The sequence below is a fragment of the Corvus moneduloides genome, chromosome 2 (genome assembly GCF_009650955.1).
Source record: "Corvus moneduloides isolate bCorMon1 chromosome 2, bCorMon1.pri, whole genome shotgun sequence".
NCBI lineage: Eukaryota > Metazoa > Chordata > Aves > Passeriformes > Corvidae > Corvus > Corvus moneduloides.
In genome coordinates, this window is record NC_045477.1 from 99,781,680 (window position 1) to 99,807,566 (window position 25,887).

At 38.8% G+C, this 25,887-nt stretch overlaps 1 protein-coding gene across 5 annotated transcripts in view; it reads right to left on the minus strand.

The window, feature by feature from the left end:
• MYO16 (myosin XVI) overlaps positions 1-25,887 on the minus strand; it is a 377,180-nt gene that overhangs the window by 257,290 nt on the left and 94,003 nt on the right. For all 5 annotated transcript variants that reach the window (XM_032100576.1, XM_032100572.1, XM_032100573.1 and 2 more), the window contains exon 2: positions 12,340-12,603. In XM_032100576.1, coding sequence (XP_031956467.1) covers positions 12,340-12,565 — 226 coding nt within the window. In that variant the 5' untranslated portion in view covers positions 12,566-12,603. The remainder of the gene's footprint in view (positions 1-12,339; positions 12,604-25,887) is intronic.

Consider the following 25,887-nt stretch of genomic DNA (forward strand, 5'->3'; position numbering starts at 1 on the left):
TTTAGGGAGAGGCTTGAAAGTAAAAGTCTAATGTTCATCTTGTATAGGAACTGAGAAGCCAATGAAGTTCAGATGACCATTATTGAAAGGTTTGGTAGTAAGATAGTAACCTCTTACAGGATGCCCCTTTAGTAGATTAAGAAACAAAGCAGCAGTTCAAATTTCACACAGATACTTCCAGCTTTAAGAACACTTCAAGGCATATTTTCTGTACTGTCAATGGGTAAATGTGGAAGTCTGGAAAAAACTGCCATTTTATGTCAGCAGTAGCTGTGATTGCTAAAATCTGCAGCACAGACCCTAACTCAAGGATTTAGTGCTATAGCTGTTGTGTTTGTCTTTTGAGCCCAAATGTAATCAAAACCCTAAAAAGTGCACGGTGTGAGATGCTCTAACCACCTGTAAAAACCATTGCCCTGTAAAATGGCTGTGCTGCTTCAATGTCACATACGCACTGCATTGTACTAGAGAGTCATCAGAAAGAAATGTAGTAAGAAAGCAGTATGTGGTTCCAGGATGAATGAATTCTACCTTGAACCTTTTGCATATGCTTAAAACCCTCGTTCAAAGGAGGACATTTAGAATTATTGTCAATTTCACCTTAACTGCTCACATTTCCACCCCCATTCTTGGATGCAATTCACACAGAAACACAAGCTAAATTAGCCATTCCCTTAGATTTATTGATTGTATTCTTGCAACCTTCAGTTCCTCCACTGTAATAGCCTATTACTGTAAAGGCCGCAATGAACAAAAATTGAGAAGAATCAGTTTCCTGTACATTATGCCATATATGCTTTCTACTAATTCCTATCATAGCTATAGAGTTTGTTCACTGTCAATTTGAAGTGTAAAAGGTTTTAACAACTAAAAAGCCTTGCAGACTGAGTTAAGATGATATATCAGTGCACTGAGAAAAACGAATCCTTCAACTCATGTCTCAGAGGATAGAAAGATGACTGAAATAATAAGCAGTATATATACTTTGTGTTTTGAATTTTTACTGAGGAAGAAAGGCCACTAGGCACTATATAAATAAGCCTCTTTCTCAGATATGTTTGTATTTTTGCTGGGAAAGGTTCTAGGATTCAGACAGAAGGAAAGAATCATAGAATATGCTGAGTTGGAAAGGACCCAGAAGGACCTTCGCTGTCCAACTCCTGGCCCTGCACAGGACACCCCAAGAGTCATACCACGTACCTGAGAGCATTGTTCAAATGCTTCTTGATCTCTGTCAGTCTTGGTGCTGTGACCCCTGAGGAGCCTGTTCCAGTGCCCAGCCACCCCCTGGGTGAAAAATCTTTTCCTGATATCCAACCTAAACCTCCCTTGACACAGCTTCAGGCCATTCCCTTGGGTCCTGTCACTGGTCACCACAGATGAGAGATCAGTGCCTGCCCCTCCTCTTCTGCTCACGAGGAAGGCTGCAGACTGCAGTGAGATTACCCTCGGTCTCCCCTTCTCCAGGCTGAACAGACCAAGTGACCTCAGCCTCTCTTCACACAGCTTCCCCTTAGGACCCTTCACCATCTTTGTGGCCTGCTTTTGACACTCTCTAAAGGTTCAATACTTTCCTTATATTGTGGCACCCAAAGCTGCCCCCAGCACTCGAGGTGAGGCCGCCCCAGTGCAGAGCAGAGTGGGACAATCCCCTCCCTTGCCCGGCTGGCGATGCTGTGCCTGATGCCCCCCAGGACAGGGTTGGCCCTCCTGGCTGCCCGGGCACTGCTGACTCAGGTTCAACGTGCCATTGACCAGGACCCCCAGCTGCCTTCCCACAGCATTGCTCTGCAGCCTCTCATTCCCCAGTCTATACTCACAACCAGAGTTGCCCCATTACAGGTGCAGAATCTCACACATGCTCTTGTTAAAAAAGAGAAGAATAAAAAAAAAAAAAAAAAAAAAAACAAAAAACCTAAAGAGGTAGGACTTAACAATTAAAAAAATAACTTGCTGCATTTAGTGGCTCTGATCATATTAATTTAGTTATGCCTTCAAGTGTTCTAGAGAAAGATACTCCACTTAGTTGTCCCCACTCCACAAAACCTCCAAACCAACTCCACTTTTAGAAGTTTTGAAGGAACGTTCTTCTCAAACTGGCAACTAATTTGATAGTCATAAAATAAAGTCTGTGTGTTGCAAGACCTCAGAATAAGGTCTTTTCCCAGTCTTAAGTATTCCATTTTATTTTATTTTATCTTATTTTATGCTCCAGCATAGCAATTTAAGAATATGCCCTGTTAGGAAAAGTCTTCTTTTGTTAGGAAAATTCTTTTAAAGTTAAATTTAAAAACTGAAAACGTTTTTAAGGACTTATTTAAGTTCATTTTTGTAAAGAATTGTATTATAGCTATAAAGGTTTGCTCATAAAAAAAGAAAAAATAACAGAAAAGGTTATTCTCTATTGATTTCTGTAGTTCCCCACCTCAATTTCTATCATAGTGTAATTTGTGATTGAAATGAAAACATTTTAAAGTAAGTTATATTGAAAGATATCTACAGAAAAGTTTCTCCTTTGTACTAAAATATTATTGGAAATCAATATGAAGCACAATAATTACACTGGAGAATAAATCAAAAGCAATTTGCATAGAAAATATTCTATTCTTGTTCTCTTTTTATTTCACAATAGACTAGGATCTTCTGCCATTACAGCAATATTCTTTTTAGTCAGTGACTTATAACAATAAGCAAAGAATATCAGCAGTACCTGCTACTTAGTAGATACCATCTTTCACAGAGAAAATAGGCTTCTGATTGCTGCCAATTTATAGTCTTGCATCCCACTGTGGATCCCCTTTCAGCTGAATAGGAGGAATGCCAGGTGCCAATTTGTAGGTTGCTAATGGCTTAACGAACCTTTATCGGCATGACAGTGAATTTGTGAGTGATTAGTCCTTGTGTTTCTTCATACTTCACACTTGAATGCTGGAGCATGCTGTGCTGGTTTCAGCTGAGGTAGAGTTAATTTTCTTCACAGTGGCTGTTGGGGGGCCATGTTTTGGATTTGTGCTGAACACAGGGTCAATAATATAAAGATGTTTTTGTTATTGCTGAGCAGGCCTTACACAGAGCCAAGGCCTTTTCTGCTTTTCGTACAACACTGGGAGGAAGTTGTTGGTGCATGGGAGGTTGGGAGGAGACACAGCCACAGGTGACCCCAACTGAACAAAGGGATATTCCAGACCACAGGATACCATGCTCAATATGTAAAAAAAGGGGGAAGAAGGAGGAAGGGTGTACATTTAGAGTGTTGGACTTTGTCTTCACAAGTCACCATTACATGTGATGAGGCCCTGCTCTCCTGGAGATGGCTGAACACCCGCCTGCCCATGGGAAGCAGTGAATTAATTCCTTGTTTTTTGCTGCTTGTGTGTGTGGCATTTGCTTTCCCTATTAAACTGTCTTTATCTCAGCCCACAAGTTCTCTTCTACTCTTCCAATTCTCTCCCTGATCCTGCTGGTGGGGGGAGTGAGAGAGTGGCTGCATGGAGCTTGGCTGCTGGCCATGTGTTGGGTTAAACCACAACACATGCTCAAGTGGGAAACTTTGTATTTTTAAATGTAATGGAGGGTCTTATGAAAACAAAAACTATGAATATGGAACTATAAATAAGCTTAATAGGTTTAAAATGAAATAAAAAAGAACAGATACATGTCTATCTGCTCAGACCAGATTGCACTCTTAAAAAGGTGGATTTTTGTTTAGAGGTAATGGTCTTCTAAATAATTTTTCTTGACATTTTCATTTGCAAAAAGCCTTTTGAATAAGACTGATTAAAAGTCATGAATAATTTACACACGGACTTTTCCAACTGCAGAAAAGCTTTATATCATAGTCCACCAAAATAAATATTTAAGAATTTTGAAAATGTGTTCAGAAGTAATTAAAAAAAAAAATAAGAAAATGGGAGTTTTCACAAAGGTCCCCTTAAAAATATTTTGTTTTACACTTGCAACTGAAGCAACACTTACGATTTCTAGTTAATCAAATGTGGTTTTGTTTGGATATGTGGGATTAAAGTTCAAGAATGGGCTTACCTACATAGAAAACAAGCAACACTATTCTTACACTTTAGAAATCTGTGATTCAAAGAAAAATCCAAAAGCTGAATTTCTAGGAACTCTGTATCAGCTTTTAGAGATGATCAACAAATCCTTCAGGGTGAACTTACAGACACCCAAAACCATCAAATGGGAATCATGAAGTTCAAACACGTATCTCAGTTTTTATTTATTCACAGCTTAAGCATGTGAAACAGGACTGCAAATAGTCCAGTACATACTCCTGTTTTCAAAACACAGTAGCAGACATACTGATAGCATTGAGATTTTCGTACAACAGTTCACTATTCATTCAACTTTCTACAGTTTACTATACTGTAAGCAAGACCAGCTGGATCCAATTTGCCTCTCAGGCCCCTTCCCCAGGAGAAAGCCATGCCAGGCCAGACACTGCTGGAGATACCTGTGGTGTGTGGACAGAAGGGGACAGAAGAGTCAGTGGGACAGAGAAATGCACCGAAAAAAATGGCTCTCAAAGCAATCCACAGGCAAAACCTCATGACAACATCATAACTCCATTTGATCAAAAGACAGATAAATTACACTCGGTGTGAATCTCCCTACTCAGGAGGACCCAAAATAGAGGGATGCTTTGTCTTTAATCCCTCTTACAGGCAGAGGATAGCTCTTCCAACCAAGGTGGTTCTGGGCACATGCAGAGACAAAAACTGCAGCTGAAACAAACCAGGAAAATTTCACGGCTAAGAGAAAACTAGTCATGGAGCAGAAGCACTCCTGTGGTTAGACAGTCCACGTGGAGAACAAAAGGGATGATTAAATCTACACCCTCAAGTCTATTCTTCACTTTTTGATATGTCATTCCTTTTTCTGTGAGCCTTACTTTTTCCAAATAAATAAGCGTTCTATATTAGTAATCATACATATTTTCATCAACAACAAATCATTTAATATCCAGTTCTCAGCTTTACCAAATTACTAAAAATGTAAACACGTGGACAAAAAGCACATATGGAATCCTGTAGGAATTCAGATGCATTCAAATTTAATCTCCCTGTGATTTTATGATAGCTTTTGAAATGGGCTGCTTTAATTACTAAACATCTGTTACCCAATAACTAAAGGCATTATGTTTCCCTGCATCACAACAAAAAGATGCCCTGTGTTGCTGAATTCAGCACACATGGAGCCAAAGAAAGTTAACAACCATGCTGAATCTATAGGTTTGAAGCCTTGCCCTGGTTTGAAACGTGTCTCTACCTTCTGGGCCTTTGGAAAAGCTTCTTCATCAGTGGGTGGGTTGATTGATGCTTTATTTTCTATACACAGGACAAATTAAATCACTAGCAGCATGTTGGACAGTCAGCTGCATTAGTGTCATCCAAACTTACAGACATGATTCCCAGTCCAGAATGCATGAATCTGTCTTGTGAAAGCATTAATTTACAGTATATACTTTTCTTCCTTTCCAAAAGCCCCAGTTCGCAAAATTTTTGTGTACTTCATTAATTTCATATGCTCTGATTAGTCTCTTGACTTCACTGTTCAGAGTTTACTGCTTATGTCTCTTAAGGATTGGACAATAAATATTAAATTGTATAAATTATCATACATGTGTTTTGTGATTTCTTCTACAATAGTTCCTAGAAAACCAACATTTGTAAATAGTCCCTTTTAGATTACTGTCTAATGTACATTTTCCTCCTCTGATTCAAGGGAAACTAACTGTAAAATCCAAAATAGCTCTGTGTGGGGATGTCTCCCTATTATTACATGCATAATGAATTCCATTTGCTTTCCCAGTAAGATAAAAATAGGCTTTAATGAAGTTTAGAGTGAGAGTAAATAGTAATCTGAAATTAAAATATATTAAATAGTGCTTGAACAACCCTGAAACAAAGAACTATAAGATCTGAGAAATCTTTGATTTAAATTTTAAAAATGAGCATGCTAAAATAAGGAAATTCAGAGTATGCAATACATTTTAGTTCACCTGTAGTTCTGTTCTGAATGTTCTTGACCATTCAGAGTTTTAAATTCGTCAAACTGAAATTAGATTAAATTGATTATTTTTGGGTTCCCTCTTCATGATGTCACTATGCAGCACCTTACTAATCATCGTTATTTGTCTCATTTCCTAATAACTCAGGTTTTGGCCCAAGCTTTAATTTTTTTTTTATCTGGGAGCTTTCTTTTGTCATGAAGGTTACCTGTGCATGCTAAACACACTGGCTACTGTTTGCCCTTTTATCCTTCTCAGGGTTGGAATAACTGCTAAAAGTGAGATTTCCCAAAAGCAAGTGTAAAATCAAAAGAAATCAAGAGTGCATTGAAAACTGGGAACAGTTACTCAGATTACACAACCAAATTCTGATTCACCAGCAGTATTTATATTTCTGGCCTTTATGCCCTTGGTATAACACATGTATAACAAGTGTGTATGTCTATATATATATATAAAATATAATTATCCCATGCATTTAATTTTCCTCATCTATTATTCTTTGTTATTATTATTATTATTATTATTTTAGCCCTGCCTCATCAGAAGGCTGAAGCTGTGACAGTATACAAAAGAAATGCTAATTAAAGTACCTTTGGGAGGAGAATGGAATGAAAGAAGGTAATATTAAATATTGATCATAAGAAACAAAGCAGGAAGGTTTTTAAAGGTGGAAGCAAATAAGAGTGGATTATGATAACTTGGGATGGCACAAAAGATTAATCTGAACTTTCACACAGAGATCCTTCTCTTTTCCAGTCACCTTTTTTTTAAACTCAAGATGGAGTTATTTTTGCCTAATTTAAGGAAACTCTGCCTCAATTATAAGAACCTAACTTGAGAGATTTAATGTTACACTTGTTTTTCACCTCTTTCCTAAACATTAAGCATAATAATGTGTTTTATTACTTTGTGTTTCTGTAAAACTTTTCAATTACTAAAATTCTCTGTCTTTAGTAAACACATTCTTTTTTTCTCTTTCAGTCTCTTCTGGTAGCAAAGACGCCTCTGAACTTCTGACACACAACAAAGCAATCCTCACCCAAGGCATTGGTGAATTTTAAAAGCCAGGCATTGCCATGCTTGGAGCCTTGCTTTCTAACCATTCATCCCAGCATGTGCAATAGGCAAAAATCAGAAAAGCTGTGATCAGTTTGAGAAGAGGAGGTATCATCGAACACGTAAAAAGATAGGCTGAAAGTCAGAATCCTAACAGCAGACAGGCTATCTGAATATATTCCCGTTCTTCTTAATTATATAGGTGTTTGCTAAGAAGTCTGTGTTGCACACTGTTGCCTGACAACAGGTTTCACATAATGCAGCCTTGCACTCCTATCACTACTGCCCACACCCTGCTTCTTCCAGCTGTTTAAAAAGACTGCTGACAAGGTCAAACCTGTTTGGTGAGGATCAGTAAGTTTGCCCTGATATGTTTGCCAGACACAGTCAGTGCAAACCACTGCTTTCCAGGATATCTTGTGTGCAACCAACCAAGCTGTTTCTACTGGAAAAAGGACAGTAAAACAAGCATAAGCAAGCCTAATGTAATAAGATGCAAAAATAAGAAGTCAGTTAGTAGATTTGAAAACAATGCAAGGACATAATAAAAACCTGGTTTATTTCAGCTCAGTTTCAGCCTCAGTTTTCTGTTTCAGATTTTTTTTTTTTTCCAGGAATAGGAAGGATCATTATAACATCTCTGACACATTCTCCTAACTATTGAAAGCTAATGGTGAACTCATTGCCACCTTAAATTAAAGATACATCCTTCTTTTGAATAGATTTTGTTTCCCCTCCCCAAGCCCTCTTTATGGCCCAAAGCTGTTCAGATGTAAATTACAGTTCAGCACCAGCCCCACCTGTACCCCCTTTTATGCTCACTTACACACCCTTTTACTTAATGTAACTGCAATTTATCGTAACATTGTACATTATACAGTGCTCATTAAAATAACTAATACTACTAAATAATGCCTTCCATTATATTGATTATTCCAAACCTTTAAAGTATCAAGATACTATCAATCTCACAATATTACATCTTTCACACACCTGGAGATACTGGCATCACAGGAGGGGAAGTGAGACAGGATTCCTGTTTTCTTCCCTGCACTATGAAACTGCTCTGCAGTCAACCAGCTGGGGCTAGGACCCAGTCCTGGGAGACCTCTCCCGACAGTGAACACTGCAGGAAAAGTAGGATATTGGTATTGTCCGCTTTTTAAATCACCTTTTCCTGACATGCCCTGGTGAGAGAAGGGAGAGTAAGGCTGTCCCCAGCATTCTATCTCTAAAGGCAAAGGGTCACACTGGCAGCTCTGCAGGGTTAGGAAGAAGCTCTGGGAGAGTTGAGGAGGGCTGACTGAACCAAGCAGTCAATACAAAAGGACCAAGAACCATTACTAGAAACTCAGCATTATGCTAACACTCACTCACCCTGGCATTGCTGCTATTTAGAATCACAATGCTGTCACTGAATCAGCATATTGCTCATCAGAAGGATGAAATGGGTTTAAATAGGGTTTAGGGAATCTGCATTTGCCTTTTGTAATGCTGATTTTCACAGGAGTACCTCTTTTGTCTCCAGACTGAATCTGATGGCCCTCTGCACTTTGTACCCTGACCTACTCCGACCTGACAGCAGGCAGACTTTATGGTACACATCATGACTGCATTACAATTTAGAGGTTTTATAACAAAATATACTTACTACATACAAAGATTTTCTGACAATACTACATTTTGAGTAATGCTGCAGGATGACTGAGAAGGTGGGTTACAGAATATACCAAAAGATGATAGAAACTCAAGCCAGTCCTGTAGTTTCCCCCCATGTTAGATTTCAGGTACAGGACTGTCACGTCCACTTTTAGCTACTGTTTTAGTTGTAGCAAGCTTATCTATCAGTTCACATTTATTCAAAGCAGCCACTGTTTCTCACTGTTGTCAGTGCCAACAACTGCATCACTGCCTCAGGAAGGATGCATACCCCTTGTTCTCCGGAGGCCCAAACACAAAAAAGATCCATTTGACTACCTTGTATTTGAAGCAGAAACTCAGACTGGGACTTGCTCAGTTTATTTCCTTAATACTCAGTTCATTTCCTAGTTGCTTGTAGATGAGTCTCAGCTGATGTGCAGGCTTAGCAAATACTGATGTATGACCTGTGTGTATCAGAGAAGATCTGAGTCCACATGGTAATCCCACATGTAGGTGCAAGCATGCCTAGTCCACAGTGGGAAGGAATGGGATGCAGAAGCCTGCTTGGCTGCATCTCCCATTTTGCAGTACATTTATATGACTGACGTCAGCAAGATAAATTTCCTGCTGTCCATTTTTATTAGGGATTTAACATCTCACAGAAGAAAAATACATAGGATTTATAGGAAAATTAACTAGAGGTATTCCCTTGCCAGCTGTAAAGATGTACAAAATCAGTGTCAAAAAACAGTGGACTCACTTAATCATCAGCTTCTGCTTTTATATATGTCAACACTGAGAGTTAATAGTTGCAGAATCTCCCAAAATGCTCACTGCTTGTAGTGTGGGTGAATGTGGCCCATCAACAGCAGTAAAAACATATTGCTTTAAAAGAGAGATGCTGCAAGGAGACAGAGAAGGAGGATTCCCCTTCAATCTCCCTGGGTCAGATAAAATACTGAAGAACAGTTAAGAATAATAACAAAAAAATATAGTTAATAATTTCAAATGTCTCCAAAAAGAGCAAAGATACATCATTTCACTAGTTTTTAACTTACTGAGAAATCAAATGAGCATATATTTCATTCTTAAATTTGAGACAAAGGAGATCACCAGTAAAAATTTCTCAAAGCCCATTCTAAAATTAATTTTAGAGCAAACTAATGATCACTCCTGTTAGCATGCAGTAACAGCAATGCATTTGGTGCCCAGCAGCAGCTGCTATAGTAATTTTGGAGAAGATATATTACATTTTTCATTAATAACAAAGACAATGAATTTGCAAGAGTGAAATTCTGACCAGATTGAGTTGTGAAATGTCTCTGCACCAGCCACGTTATAAATTCATCTTTATATATATATTAATGGTATCCAATTTATCTCACATACCAAACCAGAGCTACAACTCACCACTTCAGAATGTGCTGTCTAGTCTATATAGTTTATGATACACCAGCAAAAATGAACCACTGGACTTCACTTGGACAACTACTTCTATCCCATTGTACTGTTGTGCCCTCTTTCTATACTACATTTTTTTGCATTTCATTAATAGAACTGCAAAACACCTTTCTTAGCTGTCTTTTACACCTATTGAATGTTGTTGATTGCTGAGCACATTTTAAAATATGATTAAATACACAAGAGAAATGGGTGGTAGCAAAAGCCCAACTTGCCCAGCTATACCTGTTTCAGTGGGATTACTTCAGGCTGTGTCTAGCTGAGCCTTATGGATTGACTCATGACTGTTTTGGGGCACTAGCTGTACTTCCAAACCACATTTTCCAGTACAGTTTTACCTGAAAGGGATCTACTTTACATCCTCCATAAAACAAGACCAAACACAGTAAATTGATGTGATATTTATTACAAAAGAACATGTCTAATTTGAACAGAAATTCTAACGTAGGTATATTCACTAAAGAATCATGGTTGGGTGTTCCACAGCAACAATAGAAGGAAAGCGGCTTTCATGTCTGTGAGTTTAAACTTTGTTGTTGTTTTGGTTTGGGTTTTTTTTTTTATGATAATCATTCTTAATATAGCATTTTTCACCCCAAAGCAAACAGGTCCTGGGAACATTTGGCTAAAAAACATCAGACAGGCACTTGCAGGTCCCCAAACTGCCTAAAGACAACAATCACACATTTTCATAGTCATGGGAAAGGACCATAGGCAACAAATTCAGGACTATGTTATCTGCAGGCTATTTGAGCTCCTTGCTTCTGGGGACCTATTTTATCTGTTTCAAGTGCAGGACACCATTTCTGGTTTTCCTCAACTTTTCTTTCGTCTGCCTGAGGTATCTTCCCTTTCTGCTTACCTTATTCAGTCTCAGCACTTGCTGAACTTTATATTCTGACTCAGGTGCAGCTCAAGGCCAAGTATAGGCAACACAAAACACCGTTGATGCCCTACTCCACTGCAGTAAACAACCTACATTTCTTCAGAGTGAATGTCAGAAATAGCCTCAAGTATCTGACTTTTACAGAATGTTAAAAGTCATACCTAGTATTCTGTTTGGTTTTTAAAGAAAGATGGAGCTATGGGAACATAGAAGAAGATCTTCCTTTATCACTCCTACACGCTCTAGGAGAGTGCAATGAAAGGTTGTGAATTTTATTTATAATTTAGTTATAAATAATGCCCTGTGCACTGACTTGAAAAGAACTTTTTGATCCATTTCCTCTAAAGATCTAAATGTGTAGGACTCTACCTCAGTGATAAGCAATGATAGTTAGAGAAAATGCACAATACAATGGAGATTCAGGAGTGAGTAAACAAGACATACCTAATAAAACTGATAAAAATTAGGAGAAACTTGTCAACTTTTTTGCATGATGTGTGTCTGTCTCAGAGTGTCCCCTTTTTACGCTGAGGTGATTACAAAGAACTGCCATAAAATCTTTTTGCAAAGGAGGTGCCAACAACATTGTATCAGATCTTTTCTTACATCCCTCCCCACCACACAACACTATGGGGATTTCTGGGGACTTCTAAAACTTGGGAGACTCTTACTGCAAGGTTTGGTTTACTTCTGAGGAGTAAATTACGAATTCCTCAGGTTACTATCAGCTGCACCAGGGATTCAGACAATGCCAGGAAACTAAAAACAGAACCCTTATGTATTTGAAAAGGACATAAACATAATTTCACAAACAGAGAGGTGACCTATCTGGTGTGACTGTGGGTCAACACCATCTCCTTGCTCTAGACACTCCAGTGTCACTAACAGCAGTATCCCTTACTCCAGATTTTGGCTGAAATGAGAACCTAATTTTCCAAGTAACTTGTGTTAAATTCTATGGCTCATGTAAGTATGTAAGAGGCCACATATAATCACAGAATCATAGTCCTTACTTGCTTTGAAAGATATTAGTTTATATTAATCTCAAATTCATTAGGTTTCTGAGGGTTTATTCTCCTCACCTTGTTCATTTCAGTAACAAGCTGTAGTATGTTGTACGCAATACATGCTTGCATATTGTATTGAGACAATCACTTTATGATTAGTATTTTGTATTTTACCTAAAGATAGGTGAGCAGAACAAGTAAGCTCCTCCCCTGGAGCTTTAACTGTACAAAGGAAAATATCGTACAACATTAATAAGTACCTTCTTTATCATCATGACGTATGACTGCATCCTGTATCATATCAGCAAGATTAAAACGAACTCGTTGATTCTTTCCATGTTTCAGCTTCTTTCCATAGCCCTCCCGTTTTTGGAAAGCTTTTTCTCGTTCATAATATGCTTTTATTTGGTCACAGCGCATCCGCTTGACCAGCCGCTGCCGCTGGCCGAGGGGAAGGGACTCCAGCAAGCACTGCTCAATTTCCATCTCATGGGTCCGAAAAACATTACATAGCTGGAAACAGCCTGGAAGAAATTAAACATAAGCAAATTTAGATCGTGCTTTCAAATGTGCCATGAAACCTCCACCAACTATTTTGTTGTTCTAACCATGTGTAAGTCCATCATGTGAGCTCCTCCTACTTGACCAAGACTGACCACAGAGAATCTATGTCATTTTCATTTACTTTTTGAAAACAACACATAACTCATTCCAATAAATCACTGATGCATTTTTAAAAAGCTGGCTAAGTTCATGTGAACAAATGTGAATAGAAGGAAGTCTGAAAGTTCCAACGTGTGATGGGCAAAATACCTAAATACTTCAAAACAATTCAAGTGGGTCGCATTTGCTTACAAACAAGAAACTACTATAAAGAGTAATGCTAGATTGATGCCCATGCTTCTTTTTTAATCATTTTTATCTTGCTTTAGGTTGGCAAATTCCTGTATTCAGTGAGAAGAAAAATCATCATATCATAATTTTTAGAGTTCATTAGCATGCAGCGGGCACTCAGACAACTACTTCTTAAAAACATCAAAGTAATTTCAGATTCCTAATCACATGTATAACTTTTTTCTATTTTTAATTATTTTTTGTAGTACAGAGCCCTCAAAATTGATCCTTCTAATGAAACCATCAGATACTGAAACCTTCATGCAGAAACCAATCACAAATGTGAATCAGTTGAATCAGTTATTCCTAACATCCCCAGCACTACCTTGAAGTCAGATTCTTCTTTTGTTTTTACCATTAAATATGGTATTTTTATTGACATCGCAATAACACTAATGTTCAAGTATGTTCTCTTTTCCACTGAGAGCAAAGACTGTAGGAGACTGAGTGCTGCTAATTGCTTTTCAGGGGACTGTTATGTTACAAAAGGAGGCTAGTGGATTGTCAGATAATTTTATTGCCCAAGTCCTTGAAGGTGAATCCACATCCATCAAAAATGTGCCCACTTACCTGCAGTAGGGCCTTTTGATGTGGTGGCTACAGACCACAGACCACCCCATCACTTCTGATTCTCATGTTCTACTTTACATATATGAATTTCCTTCATATGGGGGCTAAGTGCTCAAATTTGTACTTTCTAAGGACTGACAGCAGCCCAAATGAGGGAGGTTTTCTCTCCATAGTTTGAAGGAAGACCTTTTGAAGGAAATGCAGACTCAATTCACCTTGGGAAGTTAAGAAATACCAAAATTAAGCATTACTGTGCAACTTTAATTAGACCTTATATTGTCTACCTGTTTTGTGTAGTTACATCATCAAAGGATCCCTATCTCATTCAGGGCACACCTGAGTAGTGCTGACTAAATGACCATTTTGTTTTCTCCTTGTTGGTTGATGCCTATTTATTCTACTGAATACCATTCAAACCCTGCTCTGAAGGCATAATTAACAATCTCCTGACAGGATTTTGTAAAGCTCACATCACCACAGCACATAAAAACATCAAAAATACGTATTTTTTTTCATTTAAAAAAAGGACAACAGAGCATTCTTATCTGCATTCTCTACAAAGGAACTGAAAAACAATTATTTTCTTTTTAAATCCCCCATTTTGGGTGTCCCATTCAAGAATTTTATGTTTTTTTCTTAAAGTGTTTTGGTTTGCTTTAAAGGCATTCTATTCTATAACCTATTATGTATCAAAATTCCAAAATAAAATATTATCAAAATAATAGTCTTAGGTCTGCATGCCAGTCACTCTATGAATTCTATGTATAACATTATATATTTTTTTCTAAATAATTTGTTATATTATTTCATAAATAGAAGATAATACAAATAATATATTACATATTATATATTCCATTAGATAGTGTATGTATTTACTATAAGTTACAAGCCGAGGTCTCAAACAAGACTTCCCAAAACTGAGAAGCACACATTTATCCAAAAAGTGCCCAGAGTGTCTCGTTGGGAAAATCTATGACAGAAACAGACACAGAATACAATTCTACATGTCAATTACAATTCAGTCAATTACTTTTAACATAGGCTACTCTCTCCTTATAATTTCTGTTCCTTTCTTAGCATGCCCTTCTAGTTAGAAGAACATGAGTCGTAAAACTAAAAATTGGAAACAAGTATTGGCTTGCATTAAGCCAAAATACAAACCCTTTCTTCTGGCATGTCAAAGCCAACAACTACTGCTGTATAAAACAAAATTTTCCACTTGACATTAAATGATATGTTTCATTTCATAGCAAAAATTATATGTTTTATTTCTTTTATTTCCTTGTTGGGAGACACAAGGAAATGAAAGGGTAGCTCTGTAATGCTGCAGAAGATGTAACTTTATTCCTGGCTTCAAATCCCAGTGTTCAGAGCATTCAATCCCATAGAAGAGCTACACTCAGACCATACTCAGCCTGAGGTAGTTTGCAACTGCATCTTCTTTCTCTCATTATAGGACTATGGAATAAGCAAACTTCAAGTCTTTTCTATTAGAAGTGTTCTGCTGTGTCTAAAATATTTCAGTATCCAAGCCTTTAGCCTACACAGGCTTTTTGGCTTGTAACACCCTAAGCTTATATCCTAACACTTCTAAATGTGGCTATAGTGCCTGCCAGCAAGGCTCACAGCCACAGAGAGAAAACCAGCTCACTGCATTAAACCGTTTTTGCCTGCAGCTGGGAGCCCACCCCTGCTCTGTTCATTCCTTCTTTATGAAGGGAAGAAGGAGCAGCCATGTGTGGGGAAACACAAAAGGTGCAAAGGTATTACAGCTGGTGGTTGGGTCAGTGGCTCTGACTCAGGAAGAGGTGACTGGTCCAGGGAGATGGTCCCGAAAGGAATCGCCTTCCCGAGGCCCGGTGTCTTCCCTCAGCTGCTGGCAGAGGAGCCCTTGCAGACTGTCAGCTCTTTAGTGATTGTCAGCTCGTGATTTCAGCTCAGCTCTGCAGGGCAGCCTACAGGCCAAGCCAGACCAGAGAGAGAGACGAGAGGCTCCTGTGGCTGGTTCTGCACAAAGGTAGCTTTATTGTTGGTCTGTACTCCGGCGAAGGGGAAAGCCAGGGACGACAGCTCTCTCTGTCCCACAGGGGCAGAGGCCTTAGCTTTTATAGGGATACAGGGGATGGGTGAAGGCCAATGGGTTACAAAGGATCTGCATGGGGTCTCCTAAAGGATTGTGGGTCTGTCTTTTCTCGATGTGACCAAAGTGGTTGCCTTTCCAGGGAGTCCTGCTGGGCGATTTTGAAATCTCTTATCTCAGCAGAGATCCCTCCAGGGCAGGGGCTGGGCAAACCCCACAGAAAGGATTTTAGGTGTGAGAAATAAAAGCAGGCTTCAGAAAATACAGCAAAAGGATTTAGGATTCAGCTTTGCCTGTGAAAACTAGAAGAAGATACAGTTATGCAGCACCAAGGATATTAAAACAATGGTTAGGGTTTCTAGGCTTGGCCTAGATAGATTTTGGAATTGCAAAAAAATATGCTTAGCAAGACAGATAAGTTTAAGCCTTATGATGGGATATTGTGCATTGTTATGTCAAGGCATAACAAGCCAGCATTGTATTCAACAGTCGTACGTGCGCTATTATCAATTGGTTAAGGCAGCCTTCTGTAACTTTTAGAAGCATGCTGATGGCTAAGAAACTTTTAAGAATGCTTTGCAACCGGGAAGTGTTTGGATGTCTCGGATGCATGAGCCCGGTACCATCTCTTGTGAGAGTGATGCCGAAATAAAATAATAAAAGGCTCCTGGAACGCTTGTCTGGGCTCCCCATTCCGTCTGTCAACAAGGATGCCGACAGCCATGCACTTGAGTTTCAACAGGCTGCAACTGAATTCGGTGTTTATATTTTGAAAACTCAGCTGAAGCTGAGAATTGTGGCTGCTATCCTAGTCATATCTGTAAATCTGCACTGTTTGCTAACCAAAGAGTTTAATGGTATTTTTGCTTTTCCTCATGAGCTTAGCTCATGTGCAGTCTCTCTTCTTAGGAGGAACCGGTAGTGCTCACTGCCATATCACAAATAAGACTGATGCAAGCTGTAGGACGTCTTTGCCATCACGCTGCTCTCCTCATCCAAGGCAAGAAATCAAACAAATCAGTTTAACGTCTTGATCAAACACAGCACAGAAAAGATGCTCTCACAGGCAGATTCCAGTTTCAGGAAGGATATTCCTGGCTCACTGTCCTCTGCCTCTCCCCTGGGATGACTTTCAGCCTGTACGAGTATTTGTCTAGTTGCTCTGTGAAGAACAAGGCTTGACTGCTAGAACTGGCCTCACACAGCAGTTCCCAGCATGTGGCCAGAGTCAAAACAATTCAGGCCAATTGAGAAAAGGACTCTTGATCCATTTGGGCACAGGTCTCAGCTGAGAAGTAATGAATTGCAGATGGCATTCTCAGCACATCTGGAACCTGATACATCCCAGATGAGATCAGTATCTAACTGAGGGTATAACAGCTGCAGGTCAGCAGCCTCATTAGATTAAGCTTGGATTAAAAAACATAGAAATGCAGACAAGGCAAGCTCCCTGAATCAATCTTTCAGGTGCTCATCTCTGAGGCATTCAACATTGAGTCCCAGTTTTAGAACCAGGCAGATCTCTGCTCTGTGGTCCTACTGAGCAGGGGAACTGATGATGGCACAAGAGGCAGAGGTTCTTTCGCACCTTGAGAGAGCTCAACTCAAACACAGACATGCTTCTGGAGGAAATTCTGTGGATTGCTTAGTACCACATGAAGCATGAGGTTATTCACTAACACTGGATCAGATAACTGTCTTGTCTACCAGTCTTGAAAGCCTCTGTTAATGGGCTCTACAAGTACTGGGTAAACTGTTTAAGTGCTGCACTGACTTCTATCAAAAACGCCTTGGGTTCTTTTGGTGGCCATTATCTCTTGTTACTACTGTCACTTTTGAGAAGACTTCAGTTTTGTCATTTCTGTTTGCTATCCCAGTAGCCTTCCATTGCTCTCATTCTACTGCCTCAATGTCCATCTCACACTGAGGGGACCAAGACTAAACACATATTTGCAGGTGCAGTTTCACAAGCAGACAGTAAGTTCCCTCTATCCACTGGCCAAACTCCTTCGAACATAGCCCACTGTGTGGTTTGCCTGATTTATTATCAGTGCGTAGGGCTGGCTTCCATTCAACTTTGTGTCCATTGTAACCTCTGCACACTCTTCAGCAGGATTGCGGCTCAAGTCAGTCAGCTCCCAGCCTGTGCTGAGGTATGGGGTTAGTCTTCCTCAGGCATGAAAATATGCACTTCCCTTCTTGAACTGCCCAAAGTTTCTGTCAAGCCAATCCTCAGGATTAAGCTCTCCCATTCGAAGTATGCCAACTACTCTGTCCTAAGTGAGCATGCCAACAGCAGCAACAGCTCCAGCTGTAAAGAAACCCTCCAGGAAAAAATAGTTGCTAAAATCCGTAACTTTATTAGGTGGATGGAAACAGTTACTGCTTAGAGAACGACAACTCAGTCACAGTCAGACTCAAAAGCAGAGCTATTAGAGCCTCCTAAAAAGGTAACACGAGCAGTAGGTCTGTCCATCCTTTCCTTCTCCACACATGGGAAAACTGGCACAAACTGCAACACTGAAATGGTACAAGAACACTGTATAAGCCCCATTCAAACAGCAGAAGATAGATGGAAAACATGATTCCAACCAGGGCTGGTTTTCACTGTGCTGGTCAGGAGGCAGTAGGGTAACAGGAGGAAAGATTTGTGGGTAGGGAAAAAGGTTGCCTTCTGAATCTATTTGCTTAAGAGTTTATATCTCATGACATAAGATATCAGATTTGAAGATTATTTCATGCAGTTCTTGCCTCAGTGCATGACAAATTACACTGATGTGCAGGGATTCGACAAGGTCACTGTGATGGTCATGGTATACTGCACTGGAGAACACACTGGCAGTGTCACCCACAAAACTGGAAAGGTTCACCAGGTTATCATTTATTTAATGGGATGTTCCAGACAAAAAAAAACTAGAATAAACGTGATTTCCAGTATGTATATAGTTTTAAGGTCTGCATGTTCTGTATAAGCACACAATATAAAAAGCTCTATAAAACACTGAAATATCAAAACCAGAGAAACTTTTACCATATTGCATTGGTTACTAACTAGTACAGGACAAAAGAAGTCATTACCACTGTACCAAACAGAAAAAAATAGAAGAAAAAATTGTTTCAAGGATGCTTGCTAGTGAAGAGCTGCTTCACTGACTGGGTCCACCGTGAACCACAAGAAAGAGAAGAATCATTGTTTTAAAACAACATGTTCATAAAATTGTAGCAATTTACTCACAGAGAGCTTGACATCTGCATCACAAGACAAATTACAGTTTTGATCGTGCCTGTACAAACAAGCGATTTCTGACTAAAGAGGAACGGTTTGCTTTGAATTGTCACTGGTTCTCACCGTGAAGAGGAGAGAAGGAATATTTTCTGACACTACAAGCACTAGCTCCTGAACAAAATGAAGAGAACAGGAAGGATGATAGGACATAAACAGAGAGGACGAATGTGATTGTTACAGAAATGTTCCTCCATCTCCTGCAGGTGATTTGAGCTCAAGTAACTTTACAGTAAGCAGGAACATTTTTGTCATACCTCTTTTCAGAAACCATATTGATACTGCTTTCCCTTATACTGCTCCTTGTGGCTTTATGACAATTAACTTTAGTCACTTGCTCTGGTATTTAAATTGGGAGACTAGTCATCCTAAAAAATGCACCTCAGATGGTAATTCACATTACATGGGGGTGATTATGTCCCTGTCTAATCTGGGTCACAGGTCAGGAGGCATTTCCAGAATGTGAAGATGAATGCTTACATACATGTTCACACAGGCTCACATCTCTGCTCAGACATATTGTATTTTGACTTTACATGTGACTTTTCATTAAAGGCAAGCACACAAATCAAACTGCTGACTTTGCTTAATGCAGCGAGCATCTCAAATAAGGTGACACAGAATGATGGTGCATAATGCTTAAAATTACAATTTTCAAAATAGTAAGAGACATACTTACCTTCATTTATGCAAACATGCTGACTTGTATGATATTTTAAACAATGAATATTTGAAGTCCTGGGTATTTGCAAGACTATGGTCTTTATAGCATTGAAACAAAAAGGTTTAAAGCACCTGGAAAAATGGTAATCTGAGATTCCGAGAATGTATCTGCTTGACACTGCTACCAAAACCATAGCCTTTAAGCAGTTTAATTTAACTAAAGCAAAAAGGGTAAAAAACACTCTGACATATACACTATGTTTAGTTTGGATCCTTTGACACCTAGCTCCTATCTTGGTCTATCCTTGCCAAAGATATGATATCAGGCCCTTTTCACAACTGCAATGAAACACCTACATTCTAATTTAGAAAACTGAAATTGTCCTGAATTGCAGAAAGATAAAATAGTTCAAAATTTCAACAACTTCAATAAATGTTTAAATAGTTTAGCATTCATTCAACAAATTAAAAAAAGGCACTTTTTTCACAAAGACAGTGCAGCAGCTCTAAAGCTGGCTAGCTAACCATAAGCACAGTACTAACAAAGATATGTGGTGTGCGGAGTTTGCCAATGTGGGAAAGGCATGCAATGAGCAGCGAGTGCTTTGGCACTTACAGATTCAGATACACGGATGGTGTAAATCAGTGCAGGTTCAAAAAGCTACATTAATGTGCACTCCACGTTCGTGAACAGAAGTCAGACCAGAAATCAAAGCACTAGCCCTTTCAGTAATGCACTTTGCTGTTATACATAATGACATTACTATACAGGAGGATTTTCTTCTACCAACAACGCATATTATTTAAATTTATTATTTAAATGTATTATTTAAATTGAATTAGAAATAGCAATTTATTAGTATTTAAGAAACTGAGATGAATTCCATATGAAATCAGTGATATAAATACTACTGTGTAACTGAAGTTGTGTCTGAATCACAGATCAATGCATTTTTTATGGGTGCTCTCTTCAGAAATCAGAAGTTATTACGTCTTTTCTACTGATCTTACACTTTCAAAAAGAAATGTGGCTAAGAATAGCCACAGAAAAGGCTAGCTTAGTTTAAATCCATCTCAAACTGAAACATTAAGGTCAGCATCAAAATACGTGGATTTGAAAATCCTTTGTTCAGTACAGGGAAAATTACTTACCATTTGAACAACCTCTCCATTACATGTATTAAGCTGTGAGTGAAGGGTGGTGCTTGTAACCACTCAGCCTGACTTCCATAGCTGAAAGGCTTCCATCAGGTCAGTACGGATCTGCTCACCGTAGTAATGGACTTGGTCCTTTTTCTTTTTTCATGGTTCCCATTCCCACCCCAAAAGCAGTTAATCATGAGGGAGCAGTATACGTGCAAACTATTTACCTTGTAAAGAATGTAAAGAATTCAATTAATGCCAAGTCTTCTGAGAATAAATTACATTGCAGTAAAGGAGCTGATGTGCTTTTCCTATTCTTGGCTCCCCAGAGCTTCTTTTGGATGTAATTAGAAAGTTAGGGCTCTTAAATGACACGATATACAAAGCTTCCTCAATTTCTGCTTAACATCCAATTCTGTCTTTGCTGAAGAGCAATCTTGAGCACATTCAAGCAACCATCCTCTTATAAAACGCTATTCCTGTATGCTGCTCTTCAAGAGCCTTTCGATGTGACTAGACTGGTAAGTAGGAACTGCAATCAATTTCCAGCTTGATACCAAGGAAAAGTTACTTATCAGGTGCTATTTATCAACTCTACAGGCTTCCTAACAGACTCTGTTATCTATCTATCAGCAATTCAGTGAAGTTACAGTGCCATTTTCTAAAAATTTATTATATTTAAATCAAAGAATCAACCAGTTTGGGATCTTGCCATTGCAGTGATAGAAGAAAGTCTGAATAATACCTAATTAAATATAACGGAGGGCTCTGCACTGTCATTTGTGATTTATGCCATGGAGCAGTCTGTGACATATGGAGATTTTATATTCTAGGTAAAATTCATTAACGGTGTGCCAGCTTATTCAACAAATACAGCCAAACTGCTTGCCTGTGCATTAGCCTTAAGTGTAACAAAACACAGGTTACAAACAGATATGTATGGGGTTCTTCCCATCTTTTAGAAACAAAAAAAAATCATTTCTTTTGTCTGTTTTTGATGCGGGGAATTCACAAGTATGAATGGTCTGAAAGAAAGTCTGTAGATCCCAGAGCAGTAGTCCTCATCTGTGGATCACATCCAGAAACTACAGGAAGGCAAGTAAAATGAAAATACACTATCTGGTCAAGCTCATACTGTTTATTTTGGTAAAGCTGCTATCTCCATCTCCTTTCTACTGCCATCATCCTTCTGTACTCCCTTGGAGGATGAGACAAAGGTGCAGTCACAAACCCCAGCATACTTCAGGCAATTTCTCTGGCGAACATCAGAACCTTTCGTGAAAAAACTATGACACCATTGTCTGCTCTGGAGCACTAGAGTTTCCAACTAGAAAGACTGCACAGTCTCAGATATGTGTAAAACACATTAACCCATTCATCTCATAGACTATCCCAGAAGAGATTTTTGAAGACAAAAGTCTGTGCTCAAGGCGGATTCAGGGCTTTATTGTAGCATCTTCAAATAATGACTATTCAGACAATAGGTTGAAACACTTCTCTTTTGGACTTTAAGTAAGTCTTTTGAGCAGTCAGCCATGAAACTTAGGGTATAAGTATTCCCTGACCAAAAAAAAAAAAAAAAAAAAAAAAAAAAAATGAAAAAGAGAAACAAAAAAAGAAAAAGAGAAGAAAAAAAAGCTTGTCAGTTAAATGAGTTAAATGTTGTATACCAGCTCATGTTCACTAGCGAAGGTTCAAGCAGAACAAACAAAACACATCTAGACAGCACAGCACACAGGCTTAGTTCTCCTTTAATTATGCTGTGCTCTTGTGCTCTAAGACATAATTACCTTTTTTTGTGGCTTTTGCACAGTGTCTAAAGTGAAGACTGCACTGCAACGGAGAAAGGTATTTTACAACATAAACACAAAAGTGTTTATATATGTTCTAGTAAGTAGTAGGAGGGTATACGTAGGCAGGGAGCAGTATTTGAGGCTACAAAGCCTTTTGAAGTAGATGGAAGATTGCACAGGGGATAGAACACACAATGTGGGGGTACTTCATCCGCCCTGTCTATTGGGAGAGATCTCTAGATACCAACCACAGCCTTTGCAATAGAGAGGACTAGCAGGGACACTTCAAAAATTATCCAGTGAGCTAAATAACAATACTGTAGAACATCAGAGGTCCAATGCCTTTCCTTCATTGTTTCTGAAGTGTAGACACACCCTCTGAAGCTTTTCCCACTGCCACCTTATCTTTCTTTTCCTGAAAACAAGGTAAGTGGTGCAAAGTGTGCGTGGCATTGCATTTCACCCAAGTGCCGTGGTTTCAGCCTGGCCACCAAGCCCCACACAGCCACTCACTCACTGCCTCACCAGCAGGATCGGGGAGAGAATTGGAAGGGTAAAAGAGAACTCATGGGTTGAGATACAGACAGTTTAATAGGGAAAGCTAAAGCTGCACACACAAGCACAGCAAAACAAGGAATTAATTCACTGCTTCCCATGGGCAGGCGGGTGCTCAGCCATCTCCTGGAGAGTAGAGACCCATCACACATAATGGTTATTTGGGAAGACAAACTCCAGCACTCCAAATATCTCCCTCCTTCTTCTTCCCTACTTTTTATACTGAGCATGGCATCCTGTGGTCTGGAATATACCTTTGTTCAGTTGGGGTCACCTGTCCTGTCTGTGTCTCCTCCCAACCTCCCACGTACCAACAACTTCCTCCCCAGCATGGCTGTACAAAAACAGAAAAGGCCTTGGCTCTGCGTAAGGCCTGCTCAACAATGAAAAAAAACACCTCTATATTATCAATCCTGTGTTCAGCACAAATCCAAAACAGAGCCCTGTATTAGACACTGTGAAGAAAATTAACTCTACCTCAGCTGAAACCAGCACACCAAGAAAAAGAAACTTGGAGCATGCTTAGATTTCCTTGCAAGATATTTGACATGACTTGGTACCTTCTATGACAAGACATAATGGTTTTTAAGCTAAACCTGACATCCATACAGTAGAAAAGACACATAACAATTTCTAACAATAATGAAATAGTTTTATAACATTACTAGGCAATGTAGTACTCACTTGTTTGAATAAATTGTGTCATGATTAACCTGGTTTTGAAACATTTTCCTGCAACTAGGTAATGAGTTTGGATATTATCATGGGGAGAAAAACTAGAAGATGCACACACACAAGTAACATAATCACAAAGACTTTGTTTCCTTAGGAAGATCAAAGCAAAATATGCTTATGTGTTTCCCAAAGCTTAATGACAAAGCAGCTAATTTTTTTTTTTTAAAGAAATAGTCCAAGTCCCTATGACAGGATCTGAAGAGAGAGCTTAAAGCAATCAGAAAAAACAGTCATCTGATTAACATTGAATGCACTAACACATTTTTTAATACATATCCATATATAGGCAACTTAAAAGACAAAAAAATTGGCTGTTTGAGCTAACCCTTATAACTTTGGGATCTATGAATTTATGTCACTTTTTATTTGGCATTTTCAGAAGCAAGCAATGTATATTTGTTAGAATAATAAAAAATACTAATTAATGCTTGTCACTTGCAATGCCTGTGAGGAAATAGCATCAGAATATTTGGTCATATTTGAATGATCTAAATTGCTGTAAATCACACCAACAGCAAGTAAAACTCAATAAGCTCCAAATCCAAAGGTAGAACGAAAATGAAGAAGATCTGGGCTTGCCAAATGACAATAAAAAAAGATAAGAAGGAATAGTTGAGAAGTCCTCTAGAAAAAAATAGCTCCTTCTAGTCCTTGCACAGACCTCGCTGTCTTTATTTGGCTGCAATACAAGATTTGTGAAGTGACAACTAAGCTTTGAAGATAATAGTTATTTCCTTACAGTACGTTAAATGGAGATGTAATAATACACTGATCTCTAGCCCACACTGTCAGATATAGGATACAGAGGAGGGGAGGATGTGCACCTGGGAAGAGATGCACTGGAAAATTCTTCCTGTCACCACAGTATAATATAAAAGATTTGTCACACAGGCACTTACCACAACAAGCAGTGAAAAACACTAAGACTCTCACTAATACTTGTAAATCTGCAATTTGGGAGAGTGAATTAACACATTGGTGCACAGTGAGAGGAACCCGAAATTACAGTTGCTACACCCGAAGATACTGAAAAAGTTGAGCAGCAGCAGCAGCAACAACCAACTGCTTGAATAAAGAAACAAAAAATCCGATTGTTTCAAAACCTGGGGCAGTTCTTTCATCACAGACATTCTCGGATATCGCTTTTTAGTCAGGAAATATGCCAGGGTTCAAGAGTCATACAGCATATGAGAATTAGAGAAAACATAAGAGAAAAATACATAAATCAAATTTTGCAAAAACCTGCATACATAAAAGCTAGTAAAGGAGTATGTGAATCAAGAAAAAGAGGATATTGAGTATTTGTCTCATAGAGAGACAAATCATAGAGAGTCTATGATCATAGAGATCATAGAGATCATAGAGAGTTAAATACATAACATCATTTATACATCATAGAGAGTTAAAAGTCAAAAAGGAAACAATGGTCCACAGACCTAGCCATAAGGACTGGCAAGCACACAGGAAAGGAAATCCTATGCCAAGTGAACTGTGGTTCTACATGCAATCTGATAATTTACAGAGATTATTGTAAAGTAAATGCAGATGTAAAAGTAGTTTACCACAGAGTGGAGCTAACAAAAACTCTGCAGCAGGGCTAATATGTAGGCCTTTGGTCACTGTTCTGTGCACATCAAGGGACTGCCATTTCAGTTTTCAAATAGCAAGAGGATTGGAAACAGGCCTGCCTCCGTTCTGCAGAAAGGCAACTTATCTGGAATACTGCATTCAATTCTAGACAGTCAAGCTGGAGCAGTTCAAAAGAAACTACCACAAATGATTTTGGGGCCCGAGGGACTGATTTATGAGGAAGGATGAAAAGAATTAAATATGCATAGCTTAGCTAAGCAGTGACTAAGGAGAGAAAAGTTAACAGAAATTTAAAGAGTGAAAGGGAAAAAGAAAGGTTATATACTGAAATGAAGAGAATATGGAAGAATAAAATTAATTTTTTTACTGCAAATTTAGGCAGAGTACCAAGACAAAAAAAGCTCACATGGATGAGATTAACAGGTAAGATCACAAAATTCCTCATTTGGTGTACTGGGTGGACAGCCACACAAAAGTAGCAACATAGGCACAGCAGATCTAT